General features: G+C 44.6%; 1 protein-coding gene across 7 annotated transcripts in view; it reads right to left on the reverse strand.

The window, feature by feature from the left end:
* Positions 1-13351, reverse strand: part of LOC144498704 (DENN domain-containing protein 5B) — a 286461-nt gene that overhangs the window by 27354 nt on the left and 245756 nt on the right. For 4 of the 7 annotated variants that reach the window (XM_078220238.1, XM_078220237.1, XM_078220233.1 and 1 more), the window contains 5 exons: positions 10080-10232; positions 9843-9957; positions 8014-8095; positions 6037-6165; positions 1781-1902 (listed from right to left, as the gene is read on the reverse strand). In XM_078220238.1, coding sequence (XP_078076364.1) covers positions 1781-1902; positions 6037-6165; positions 8014-8095; positions 9843-9957; positions 10080-10232 — 601 coding nt within the window. The remainder of the gene's footprint in view (positions 1-1780; positions 1903-6036; positions 6166-8013; positions 8096-9842; positions 9958-10079; positions 10233-13351) is intronic. The other 3 variants (XM_078220239.1, XM_078220236.1, XM_078220235.1) reach the window with 1 other exon arrangement.

Genomic DNA, 13351 nt, shown 5'->3' on the forward strand with positions numbered 1-13351 from the left:
CATTGACTCTCAACTGCCCGCTGAACAAGGGCAACTAGAGATGGGCAATAAATGCTGGCCAGTCAGCGACGCCCATGTCCCTCCAGTGAATAAAAAAGAATAAACATAAATCTGGCCTCTTCCACATCCTTGACTTCCTTCACTTGTCCACTGTGGCTTCCCCATTCAGTTCCCTGGGCCTGAAGCTCTGGTATCCGCTCCCGAAACCCAACAACCTCTCGCCCTTTGAGATACCATCTAACCTACCTTGCTTTTGACCGCACATTTGGCACTGAATCCAATATCTCACTGTGTGGCTCAGTGTCAAACTGTATCTGATAGCGTTCCTGTGAACTGCCTTGAGACATTTTACCATGTTAACCGTTTTAAATATAAATGGAAGCTGCTACTGATGAGTGATGGAAGGAGCACGGACACTGGGGTACAGAAGAGGGAGGGGTTATCTTTCTATTCAACCCGCAGTGAAACTAATAAGGTTAGACTGCAAATTCATAACAATCCGAACAGAGCATCCATGGTGGCCATGCATTCCCTACCCCCATCCACGTCCCCCGCCCCCCCCACCATCCATGTCCACACCCCACTCCTCACAACCACTACAGGTCGATCATAATGTGATTTTGAGACCTCTTTGAGAGACAAGACTTGATTTCTTTGGTCCAATTTCTGAAAATTACATGATGGAGCTTAAGATACAGGGCTCCGCTGTGAAGCAGCTTCTCGATCTGAAATCCTCCTTCACTGGAAGTGATAACTTAAAAACTGCCCAGTTACAAAAGAAGAGTCCAGGGAGGTAATAAATATCCTTACTTCATGGGTTGTTTCATCGACACGGTCTTCCAGCAACTTCCAAGCAAATTAAAACCGCAATGAATTGGAACATGATTGTTAAGAGGAATGCACTGATTCAGAAAGGAGTCCTCCTCTGTTCAAGTGCAGGTTGCAAACTGCGATGGTCAGATAATGACTGTGTTCACAGCCACAGACTGGATTGTTCGGAGAGAGACAGACAGGTTAATCCTGGTTTTGGAATGGGATAAATTCCATTTGCAGTTATTGGAAGCAAGCTCCTGCTTTGTGCTTTGCTCCCCTGTTGGGTTCAGAAACAAAACCAAAACGACTTGCACCTTTCACCACCCCTGGACATCCTAAAGTTCTCTGCAGCCAATGAAACACCTTTAAAGCGTAATTGCTGCTGTAAGGGAATGGCAGCCAAGTTGTGCACAGCAAGATCCCAGAAACAACAATCTGATCATCACCAGATGGTCAGTTTTAGTCAATTTGGTTGAGGGATAGGTATTGGCCAAGGCACTGGGGAAAACACTCTGTATCACCTTCAGAATTGTGCTGTGGGATTTTTCAAATCCTCCCTGAAATGTCAAATGTGAAAGGTAGCAAGTAGCTTCTGGCAGTGCAGCACCCGCTCAGCACTGGTGTGTCAACTTGCATTATGTACTGTGGTGAACACAGAACCTGCTGGTTCGAGAAATGAGAGCACCACCAAACAAAGCCAAGGCTATCAGTTAAAGATTCCAAAGTGGGACTTTCCTTCCTTGTCCCTCTGCCCTTTCCTCATAGCTCTGCCAAGTTTTCTGTGGCTCGTATTAATCTGATTCACTTTTGAATGAATCTGCTTCTGCTGCCCTTTTCAAGCAGCGCGCTCCAAATAGTAACAATTCATCACAGAAAAGAAAAACTCTCAGCTCCTCTCTGGCTTTATTTCTTTGGCAATTATTCCAGTACAGTTTGCGTATTTTGATATGACATTGTCCTGACTTACTGATAGTTGTGAAGACACTGGTAAAGCAGAAGTAGTCCACAGCATTGAGTGACAGTAGGTGGTAAAGGAATTGTTCCTTCTCATCCTCACAGCGGAGGAAGGCATAACGCTTGTACAGCTTCCTGTTGGTGAGCAAGAAAAACAGTGAACACCAGCGAAACTGACTTCAGATCGACAAAAACACACCAACCTGCCATTAACACAGTAAAACGCCCCAAGACACTGTCATTTGACATTGTGCCACATAAGGAGACACTGGGACAGTTGACCAAAAGATTGGTCAAGGATATAGATTTTAAGATCCACCTCCGAAAAGTTCAAGAAGGCAGCTCTCCATTACCTTCTCAAGGGCAATGAGAGGTGGGAAATGAATGCTAGCCTACCCAGCGACACCCACATCCTGTGAATGAATAATTTCAAAAAAGACTTAAAGAGAGGAGAGAGGTGGATAGATTTAGGGACGGATTTCTGGAGCCGAGGGCACAGGCAGTTGAAGACTGACGTCAATGGTGGGGCAATTAAAATCGGGAATGCTCAAGAGACAGGAACTGGATGATCACAGGGATCTCTGAGGGTTGTAAGGCTGGATGAGGTTGCAGAGATGGTGGGGGCAGGCAGGATGAGACCATTAGGATTTGAACACCAGGATACAAATTTTAAATGTGAACATTGCCGAGTTTCCTTGCTCTGCCTGGTCATTAGCCAAACCAAGGCTAAAATGGTGAAAACCACATGGCTTCGTATTCCCACTTGCTTGTTCCCTCTTCCCCTGTAGTTAGTAATTAATATTGTTTTCCTTCATAAGTATGATGCAATGTGGTCTGCGATAGGAAAAATAGGGGAAATCACTGAATAATACAGTCATCAGGATTTATACTACTATTGTGTGAGAAGTTATTGTGTGTAGTAAAGGTTAACACATGGTTCAGATGAGGTCATTCTGATTCAGGATGTAAACATTCAATAAGCGGGTGGTGTTAGATTAATACAACTTTAGATGTACCAAAGAACTTGTGCATCAATCAGAGCTAATTTAGAGCCAACACATTCATGGCTGGAACTTTCCAGCCATTCACGCCGGCAGGATCTTCAGGTCCCACCAATGGCGCATCCTCATCACAGGTTTCTGGTAGCAAGGGGTGCAATCAACAGAAAACCCGTTGACAACGGCTGGCCAATGGTGGGCCGCCTCCGCTGCCATGTTTCAGCTCTTGGTATTCCGTTCAGGCATAATGGCCGGAATTTTCCCATTCTGCCCGCCCTGGAATTCGGAACAGGCGAGGGGCGGACCACGGAAAGGTCCATTGCCCTCTGACGGGATTTTATGGTTTTGGAACGAGTGAGGCCGTAATATCTGTAACAATGAAATCTGTCCTAACTGCTCCAAAAATTAAATATACATTTGGTGAGAATGAGGTGTACTTGATCCAAATTGCTACTTGCATTGATGTAGAGGAGTATATGACACAAAAAGATGACATGCCAATAATCTCAGAACTGCTGGGTTCAGAGCAAATCACCTGCCATCGCCCATCTTGGTATATAAATAAGTTCACTTTCAAATGCTCTGCTGGGAACCTGCCTAGATTGTTAAGTAGTTTAAAGGCCCTGATTGATATCTTACCAGTAAGTATATAAACATACCATTTGGTTTCAGTACTATAAACAGAAACTAAAAAGCAACAAGCTGATCTTTCACTGACATTTAATCCCATATGATTTGGATTACCAGTTGATCTAGCACATGGGCTCCGACGCTTGCTCTTAGCACAAGATAGCCTCGGCTAAAATCACCCAACTCCTAGCAACTGGCAGAGGCCCAGGAGGAGGCTGTTTTGAAGGTGTGAGCATCAACATGTCACATGATACAGGAAAACTTACAAAGGACCATGGGCCAAAATATAAACCACCAGTCAAGGAAAGCCACTATTCCTGTGGATAAAGAGTGGGATTAATGGCCAAGCTCTGTGTTGCTTGCATTCACCAATTACAAACTGGTTACACCTAGCTGGCATACCAAGGTTCCACTCTCACTGCTCAACTTGCAGAAGGCGGAGAAACTCATTCTGCTACAGTTTGCCCACTGGAACATGAGATGGATAGAAATGAGAAACACACTTCAGTTCATCCACTGATCTGACATGGGTGTTCAAATCTATGAGTTTTAACATGAGTAATCGAGCAAAAACTATTTGTATTCAAAATATATCAATAAATCAAACTGCATCGAAGACAAGTTTTGGACTTAAAAGACTTGAGTTTGGAGGAGTGAGTGAAAACTGAGGGAGAATTGTGTTTTAGCTTTGAGATCCTGCTAGTGAATAAGGTTAGATTAGGAGCCAATGTGGTGGGTTTTCAGTGAAAGATTGCGAGAATTTTATTTAAATACAGATTGTTGTTAAGCTATGGAATATCTGACTAGATATATAGCAGAGTGAGCAGAATCTATCAGAGATTTTCAATGCGTCCTGAATAAAATACTGGAAAATTAAAACTATAAAAAAGTGGAGTAAAGGGTCAGAGAATAACTTCTTACTGGAAATAAGTGGCTACCTTATTCAGAGAACTGGCACAAACCGAGTGGGCAGAATGGTTCTCTCGTGCCAGCTGTAGGTCGATGTTAGAACTCTCACATCAGAGTTGGAGGTTGTGGCTTTTGGTTGCACCCAGTACAGTATTGCGGGCATGCTCCAATACTGGAGGTACTGGACACTGAACCAAGGCCCCAAGGTCTGCTCTCTTTGATGGCCACAAAAGATCCTGTCGCACTACTTCGAAGAAGAGCAGTGGCCTTTCTTGCTGATGTCCCGGCCACTATTGATCTTTCAACAATCATCACCGAAACAGAGGCCAGAATTCCCATTGATGTCACCCCACACTGGTGGGAAATCGCTGATGGCGGGATCAGAGAATTCTGCCAGAGTAAACGGCCGGAGAATACCGGCCAGATTTTTGGTCCTGCTTGTGGGACCAATTGGTTGTTGTATATCCCTCTATTACAACAGTGAAAACACTTTGGAAGTATTTCTGGTAATGTGAGTCATCCTGAGGGTGTGATAGGCATTAACAAAGTGCCTTTTCCTTCTGGACTGTATAAAATTCTATACTTCTTCACAATTTGCCCATGAATAAATGTGATAAAAGATGGATATTTTTATATTTTTACGACTACATTTGCTGTGTAGTTAAAGAAAATTGTATGAGAGAGAGAGAGAGGGAGAGGCCAGGGGTAATTGAACAGTGGAGAAGGTTACTACAGACAGGTTATCTACGGGATCTAAGAGATGAAAGGCTATAAGGTGTTTAAGCATTGATAATGAGAGGTTATAGTGAGTTTGAGCTACAAGTAAATAGCTTGGATCTGAAATTTGCATTGTGAGATAACTGTGGAAATTGTTTTTTCAGCTGTTGAATTTCAAAAGGGAGTTCAGAGTAACAAGGAACATTTGCATCTTATAGGGGTTCTGTGAGTAAACAGGGGAAGGTATATTATTTTAATTTTATTGCCCCAAAAGTAGAGAAAAATAGAAAACATGAAAGATTTTTAGAATTGGATAAACTGAGTTCAAAGAGGTGTTTAAGGACAAGAAACTGAGATAAAAAGGGGAAAAGATATTTAAGGAAAGGGATGTTTAACTGAGTTGAGTTGCTGTGGGGGTCAAGCCCTGAAGACCAGCTCCTTTGTGTAGGGTGCTGAGAAGCTGTGGAAGTTTTGGATTGGAGGCAGCTACCTCCAAGTCAGGAGAACCTTTGTTTTTGGAAGCAGTTTATTTCAGAACCTGCATTTGGAATTCCGCGTCAGAGTGGAAGCGCCTGAGAAGTTGTGAGGTGTACCTTTATTAAAGTGACAACAATTCCTTGATTTGGGTAATATTTACTGGATCTTTATGGTTAAAACTCTATAAGGGGTTATTGCCAAAAAGATAAAGAAAGTTTAATTGTGTACCTTTGACTCCATGTTTTTGGAGGGGTTGTTCTGTAAGACTGTTTTAACGGTGTAATTTTTATCTTGTGTGCTTAAGTTTTTTTTTCTTTTTAATAAATCTTTTGAGTTTTAAAAATCTAGAAGTGTTGCTAGAGTCCTATGCTTTTGGAGGTCAGTAGCTCTTCCTCCTCCATTTCACAAGAAAGAAAAGGATTCACGATCAGCGAGGCATACTTCATTCTAGAGTCTGGTTTGCTCAGTAATAACATTAATTGTAGTCGGAACACAAGATTAAACAGACATAAGCAAAGAATTGTTTGCTTTAACCTACTTGATAAGAGCTTGGTTGAACATGAGCTGCTTGAGCTGTTGAGAAAGCACCTTCTTTTCAAGGGACAGCCTTATCCAGGCCCGAGCTCGACCTACATCCGTCTTGATCTCACTCATGTGTTGGACGTGCCTGAAATATTAAATGACATTCAACTTTTAAAAGTAAAAATGTTCTTCCTTGTCCCTCTGATTATCTCTCCCTTTATACTGCCTCATATAACCATTTGGAGATTTGTGAGGGAATCGATCACTGCTGAGTCAGAAGGTTGTGGGTTCAAGTCCTATTTGACCTTGGATACATAATCTAGGCTGACACTCCAGTGCAGGACTGAGGGAGTGCTGCACCATTAGAGGCCTATCTTTCAGATGAGGCATTAGGCTGTCCTCTCATGTGGATGCAAAAGGTCTCATGGCATCATTTAAAGAGTTGGGGGCGGGGAGGGGCAGGGGGTTGTTGTCTGGGTGCCTTGGCCAATATTTAGCCCTCAATCAACACTGTTAAAACAGATCATCTAACCATTATTTCCCTGCTGTTTATGGGAGCTTGCTGTGCGCATGTTGGCTGCTGTGTTGCCTAGAATACAACAGTGAATACTCTTCGAAAAGTCCTTCCTTCATTAGTTGTAAGCACTTTGAGGCGTACCGAGGTAATAGAAGGTGCTCTATAAATGCAAGTCTTTTTTAAGTAGATGATGAAGGTGACACGGTGGCACGGGCAGCAGGATGGCACCATGGTCAGCACTGCTGCCTCACAGCATCAGGGACCGGGTTCAATTCCGGCCTTGGGCCACTGTCTGTGTGGAGTTTGCACGTTCTCCCCGTGTCTGCGTGGGTTTCCTCCGACAATCCAAAGATGTGCAGGTTAGGTGGATTAGCCATGGTACATGCAGGAGTTATGGAGATAGGGCGGAGGACTGGGCCTAGGTAGAGTGCACTTTTGGAGGATTGGTGCAGACTCGATGAGCCTCTTTCTGCACTGTAGGGATTCTATGGGACACATGCCGAATTATTTACAACATGTTGACGTAAGGGGCTTTGAGTGCGATCAGCTGCCATCAGAAACTGCCTGTTCATCAATTATTAGCAAGGGTATACAGCCTTTAATGAACATCCTCTTTTTGAGTTAACAGCCCTAAATAACAATACAGTAACAATAAATAACTGATAGTTAGTTCACAGCTGACAGTAAAAAGAACTAAACGGCAATAAAATTGAGAGCCCATAATACCCCAGGGGTACATTCTGAGCAATTTGACTTCTCCAGAATCACAGACTCATATAACAGAAAATAAATAGGGAGGGACTGGAGAAAGTGTGAGAATTATCTACCAGGGTGATGTCAGAACTGAGAGAGCAATCAGGAAGGACTGAACAGGCCACGGTTCTTTTCTCTAGAAAAGGGAAGGCTGGGAGGATGATCTGAAAGCAGTTTTTAAATGTCTATGGGCTTTTGATTGGGTATTTGTAGAGAAGATGTTTCCACTTGTCAAAAACTACAGATCATAAATATATAATAGTCACTAATAAATCCTTTAGGGAACTCGCAATAAATGTCATTATCTATAGTGGGAAGAATGTGAAACCTGGTACCTACCACTGGGAAGAGTTGAGGTGAACAGCACAGATGCATTTAAGGGGAAAGTAGAGAAAGGAGATGATGCTAGAAAGTTGTGCTGATAGGTTTTGATGAAGTATGTGGGAGAAAGTACTTAGAAAGCATAAATATTGGCACAGATCAGAGAAATAGCTTGTTTCTGTGCTGTAGATTCAATACAGTTGCTTTCTGCTTTGCAGAGACTGAGGGGAACATCAAATTGATTAGTTTGATCTGTTGAGTTCTTGCACTTAGAAGAAAGGTTATTACATTTTCTGAAACTGCTTCTCAACTCATGTGTGTGCGTGTTGTGTGCACACGTGAGTTGAGCTGCAGGCATGACATGCTTTCTCACACTGTACAAGACTCGCAATTGCACTGTACCTCATATCGTGGATGAGAGAGACCCTGAGGGTCGGCAAGTTGAGTCCTGAGTCTGACCTTCGCCGTTCTGGCCCCGCTGCAACTGTGAGAACATTCCAGAAAAGCAAAAGGCAAGTGAGAGTGTGGACTTGGAGGGGATTTATCACACATCATTCATTACCCATAAGTTAAATCCTCCTTTTAAGAGATGACTACTTAGAAGCTCCTGGGCCATTGTTACAAAGATATTACCAGAAAGTCACACAGGTGATGATGAGGCAGGTTTACATTGAGGTGGTTTCCCTTGGTAGAGTTACCAGCCCTCCAGGAATGTTCTGGAATCTCTAGTACACTGCTGTGAGAAACCCTGATAAGCAATAAATGCTGGGCCAGCGACGCCCATATCCCATAAATGAATTTTTTAAAACCAGCAGAAAAATCACAGTAGCATTGAACAAAAAAGGTGGTGTGTATAATTTAAATCATTTTCCTCGAACATTTTTGTTTCTTAGTTATTTAGTTATGGGAGGAGAAAAGTTATTTGCCCGCACATGGTGACCAGGGGCAACAGGTTATGCGATGAATGCTTCAGGAGTGCGCCCAGTCAGAGTTGGTAACCCTATTTCAGTGGTTGCCATGAACAAAGGGCCTAATAATTGGGAAGAACAATTGCTGCGCCTGAATGGTGAGGCCTGATTATTAGGCTTTGCGTCTGATTGGCATTGATCAGACAGGCTGGGGAGAGTGACAGGCAGTTTACATGATTAATGAATCATAGCGATCAGCTTCCATCTACAACAGATCACAAACATGATTTAAGGAAACCCTGGGGAACCCTGGGAACCATAAGCCCAAAGTCACCTGTTCCTCTGAGCCTGTTACACTAACCATGCTATATTTCATATCATGCCTACACCGTATCCCAAAACAGTGAAGGAAATCAATCTAATTTTCATTTGAATTTATCAACATTTTGAGGGTGGCACGGTGGCACAGTGGTTAGAACTGCTGCTTCAGAGCACCAGGGACCCAGGTTCAATTCCGGCCTTGGGTCACTGTCTGTGTGGAGTTAGCACATTCTCCCTGTGTCTGCATGGGTTTCCTCTGGCTGCCCCAGTTTCCATGCTAAAATTGACCCTAGTGTCAGAGAGATTAGCGGGGTAAATGTGTGGGGTTACGGGAATAGGGCCTGGATGGGATTGTGGTCAGTGTAGACTCAATGGACCGAATGGCCACCTTCTGTACTGTAGAGATTCTATGGATTTTCATTGTGCCTCGAGCAACTTGTTGCACACTCATGGAAATAGTGTTTCCCCAGATTAGTTTTGAATTTACCTCCCTGTCTATTGGAGGCTGTTGCCTCTAGTTCTACTTCTGGGCAAAATAAAGCAGTGTTATGATCCATGTTATCTTATCCCTTTACAATATTAAAAACAGCAGTGTCACCTGCTGTTTACATTTACACCATTGCTCACTTTCCAGCCCCTCAATAGAAGATAATGCATGATTATGTTGAGAGGCAGAGTAGACTTGAAGGCCAATTGGCCTACTCATGTACCTATTTTTTATGTTTCAATCATTCTGGTTGTTTGTACCTTTATTTTTTCAATCGCTGCGATATCCTTTTGGTGCCAGAGTGACCAGAAGAGTATACCTTATTCCAAGTGTGGTTGCACTTGTTACTTAATAAGCAGCAGAATTCTCCCAGCATTTTATCTCAATATTGATCTTTTAATATTGTTCCACTCACACTACCAGCTGAGCTTGTAGCTACAGCAACAGTGCATGGTCAATCAGGTTCCCCACCCCTGCCAACAATTTATTGTGCACATTATTTTCTTTCCACTTACGTGATGGTCGCTTCTTGTAAAGAGACATCTGCTCACCTGGAGTCTCCACCATTGCTTCTCGCTTCTCCTCACTCTCCTGATAGTGGAGTAGGTGGGACCAGAGCGCTGATTTCCCCTGTGGTAAACCAAGGAAAGACAAATGCTGAGGATGCGATCTTTGACTTGTGGTGAGTCCTGCACTCAAACGGCTCCTAGAGTATAATCCAGGGATTGTCGAAGTCCCTCCGGATACCTTACCTGTTTGATAAGCAGCCCATGACTCCAGATTCTCTCCAGGAGGTCGCAGAGGCTGGCTATCAATGTGTTCTCCTCCAAGCCAGTGATGTTTGCCTCTCCATGTCCCAGCTCTACTGCTTCATGCCCCATCTTTTCCACCAACATTCGTTTGGTCTGCAAGACAGGACATCCAAATAGATTCAAATCATTTGGATACTTATTAAAATCAAATTCACCCAACCTATAACAGAACACCTTAGGAAAGAGAAATAAAAATCAATGGATAAACTTAAGCTAACTTTAAAGGAGTGGCCGAGTGGTTTAGATCGAGGCCTGTGGCCTCTCAATTAGTGTCCTAGCTTGTGGTCTAACAAAGCTCTGATGAAGGGTCATCTGGACCCGACACATTGGCTCTATTTCTCTCCACAGGTGCTGTCAGATCTGCTGAGATTTTCCAGCATTTTTCTGTTTTTGTTGTGGTCCAGTGGCCTCTCTCTTAGTGGCCTCTTCCTAGGTGGCAGAGATTGTGGCCTAGTGATCTCTTATTGACCAAGACTGTAGTCTAGAAGCCGCTCTCTTATTGTCTGAGTTTGTAGTCTAGTGACCCCTCCCTTTGTGGCCTAGTTTGTGGCCTAGTGGCCTCTCCCTTATTGGCCCAGATTGTGGTCTAATGGCCTCTTCCATACTGGCAGAATTTGTGGTCTAGAAGCCTCTCTCTTAGTGGCCTAGGTTGTGGTCCAGAGGCCTTCTCCCCTAGGACAGGAGACTGTCCCAGGACAGTCCAGATTCCTTTGTTGAAGTGCTGGAAAAGTCCAGATCAAATAAAACCCAAGGGAAGCCTTTGCTCAAAGTCATAGGAACACGAGTAGACCATTCAGCTCCTTGAGCCTGTTTTTTCATTCAATTAGATCATAACTGATCTGTATCTTGACACCACTGACCCACCTTAGCTCCATGACCCTTAACACCCTTGGCTAGTAAAAATTGATCATACAATTTGAAATTTTCAATTGACTCCAAGTTTCAGCAGCTTCTGGAGAAGATTTTCACTTCCCTTTATATAAAGAGCTGCTCCCTGACACCACTCCTGAACATCCGAGCTCTAACGTTAAGGATAATCCATTTTTTCTCGATTTTCTCACCAGGGGAAATAGCTTCCTTCGGTCAACCCTATCAATCCTTGAATTGCCTCAATTTGATTCCCTCTTAATCTCTAATAGTCATGGCAATAAAAATCAGATTTCTGCAATCTGATCTCATCATTTGATTCTTTTTGCCGAGTATCATTCTGTTGAATCTTCCCTGCATCCCCTTCCAAGGTCGAGTTATCCTTCCTGAGGTGCAGGGTACAAATCAAATCTCCATTTTTTATTAATTCATGGGATGTGGGAGATGCCGACTGGGCCAGCATTTATTGCCCATCCCTAATTGCCCTTGGGAAGGTATTGGTGAGCTGCTTTCTTGAACTGCTGCAGTCCATGTGATGTAGGTACACCCACGGTACTGATAGGGAGGGAATTTCAGGATTTTGACCCAACAACACTGAAGGAATGGCGATATATTTCCAAGTCAGGGTGGTGAGTGACTTGCAGGGGAACATGCAGCTGGTGGTGTTCCTATCCATCAGCTGTCCTTGTCCTTCTCAATGGCAGTGTTGTGTGTTTGGAAGATGCTGTCGAAGGAGCCTTGGTGAGTTCCTGCAGTGCATCCAACCAGAGCTTTATACAACTGTTGCATAACAAACAGTTAGTCTGTTCAATACTTTTGAAATGTATCTGTCCATTAGATTTTAGTGATTTCTATACATGGACCCCGATCTTCTCTGTTCCTTCACAGTCCATAACATCTATTAATTTAGTGAAAAGCTGAGGATCTATTAGAGATCCCCGGAGGACACAATTACTAACGTCTTAACAACTGGAATGTGTACCCAATAGCGATTCAACCATTAGCCGTACCCAATCTCTCATCCTGCTTAATTTGCTGCAATTACCCCCCTCAGCACCTCTGGTTTTTATGCTAATTATCTTAAATCTGTGACCCCAGATTACTGACCTCTCTGTGACCCCAGGTTACTGACCTCTCTGCGACCCCAGGTTACTGACCTCTCTGCGACCCCAGGTTACTGACCTCTCTGCGACCCCAGGTTACTGACTTCTCTGCGACCCCAGGTTACTGACCTCTCTGCGACCGCAGGTTACTGACCTCTCTGCGACTGCAGGTTACTGACCTCTCTGCGACCCCAGGTTACTGACCTCTCTGCGACCGCAGGTTACTGACCTCTCTGTGACCGCAGGTTACTGACCTCTCTGTGAGCGCAGATTACTGACCTCTCTGTGACCCCAGGTTACTGACCTCTCTGTGACCCCAGGTTACTGACCTCTCTGTGACCCCAGGTTACTGACCTCTCTGTGACCCCAGGTTACTGACCTCTCTGTGACCCCAGGTTACTGACCTCTCTGCGACCGCAGGTTACTGACCTCTCTGCGACCGCAGGTTACTGACCTCTCTGTGAGCACAGATTACTGACCTCTGTGACCGCAGGTTACTGACCTCTCTGCGACCGCAGGTTACTGACCTCTCTGCGACCCCAGGTTACTGACCTCTCTGCGACCGCAGGTTACTGACCTCTCTGCGACCGCAGGTTACTGACCTCTCTGTGAGCGCAGATTACTGACCTCTCTGTGACCCCAGGTTACTGACCTCTCTGTGACCCCAGGTTACTGACCTCTCTGCGACCGCAGGTTACTGACTTCTCTGCGACCGCAGGTTACTGACCTCTCTGCGACCGCAGGTTACTGACCTCTCTGTGAGCGCAGATTACTGACCTCTCTGTGACCGCAGATTACTGACCTCTCTGTGACCGCAGGTTACTGACCTCTCTGCGACCGCAGGTTACTGACCTCTCTGTGACCCCAGGTTACTGACCTCTCTGCGACCGCAGGTTACTGACCTCTCTGTGACCGCAGGTTACTGACCTCTCTGTGACCCCAGGTTACTGACCTCTCTGTGAGTGCAGATTACTGACCTCTCTGTGAGTGCAGATTACTGACCTCTCTGCGACCGCAGGTTACTGACCTCTCTGCGACCGCAGGTTACTGACCTCTCTGTGACCCCAGGTTACTGACCTCTCTGCGACCGCAGGTTACTGACCTCTCTGTGACCCCAGGTTACTGACCTCTCTGTGACCCCAGGTTACTGACCTCTCTGTGAGTGCAGATTACTGACCTCTCTGTGAGTGCAGATTACTGACCTCTCTGCGACCGCAGGTTACTGACCTCTCTGTGACCCCA

This window comes from Mustelus asterias, chromosome 9, assembly GCF_964213995.1.
Source record: "Mustelus asterias chromosome 9, sMusAst1.hap1.1, whole genome shotgun sequence".
Classification (NCBI taxonomy): Eukaryota; Metazoa; Chordata; class Chondrichthyes; order Carcharhiniformes; family Triakidae; genus Mustelus; species Mustelus asterias.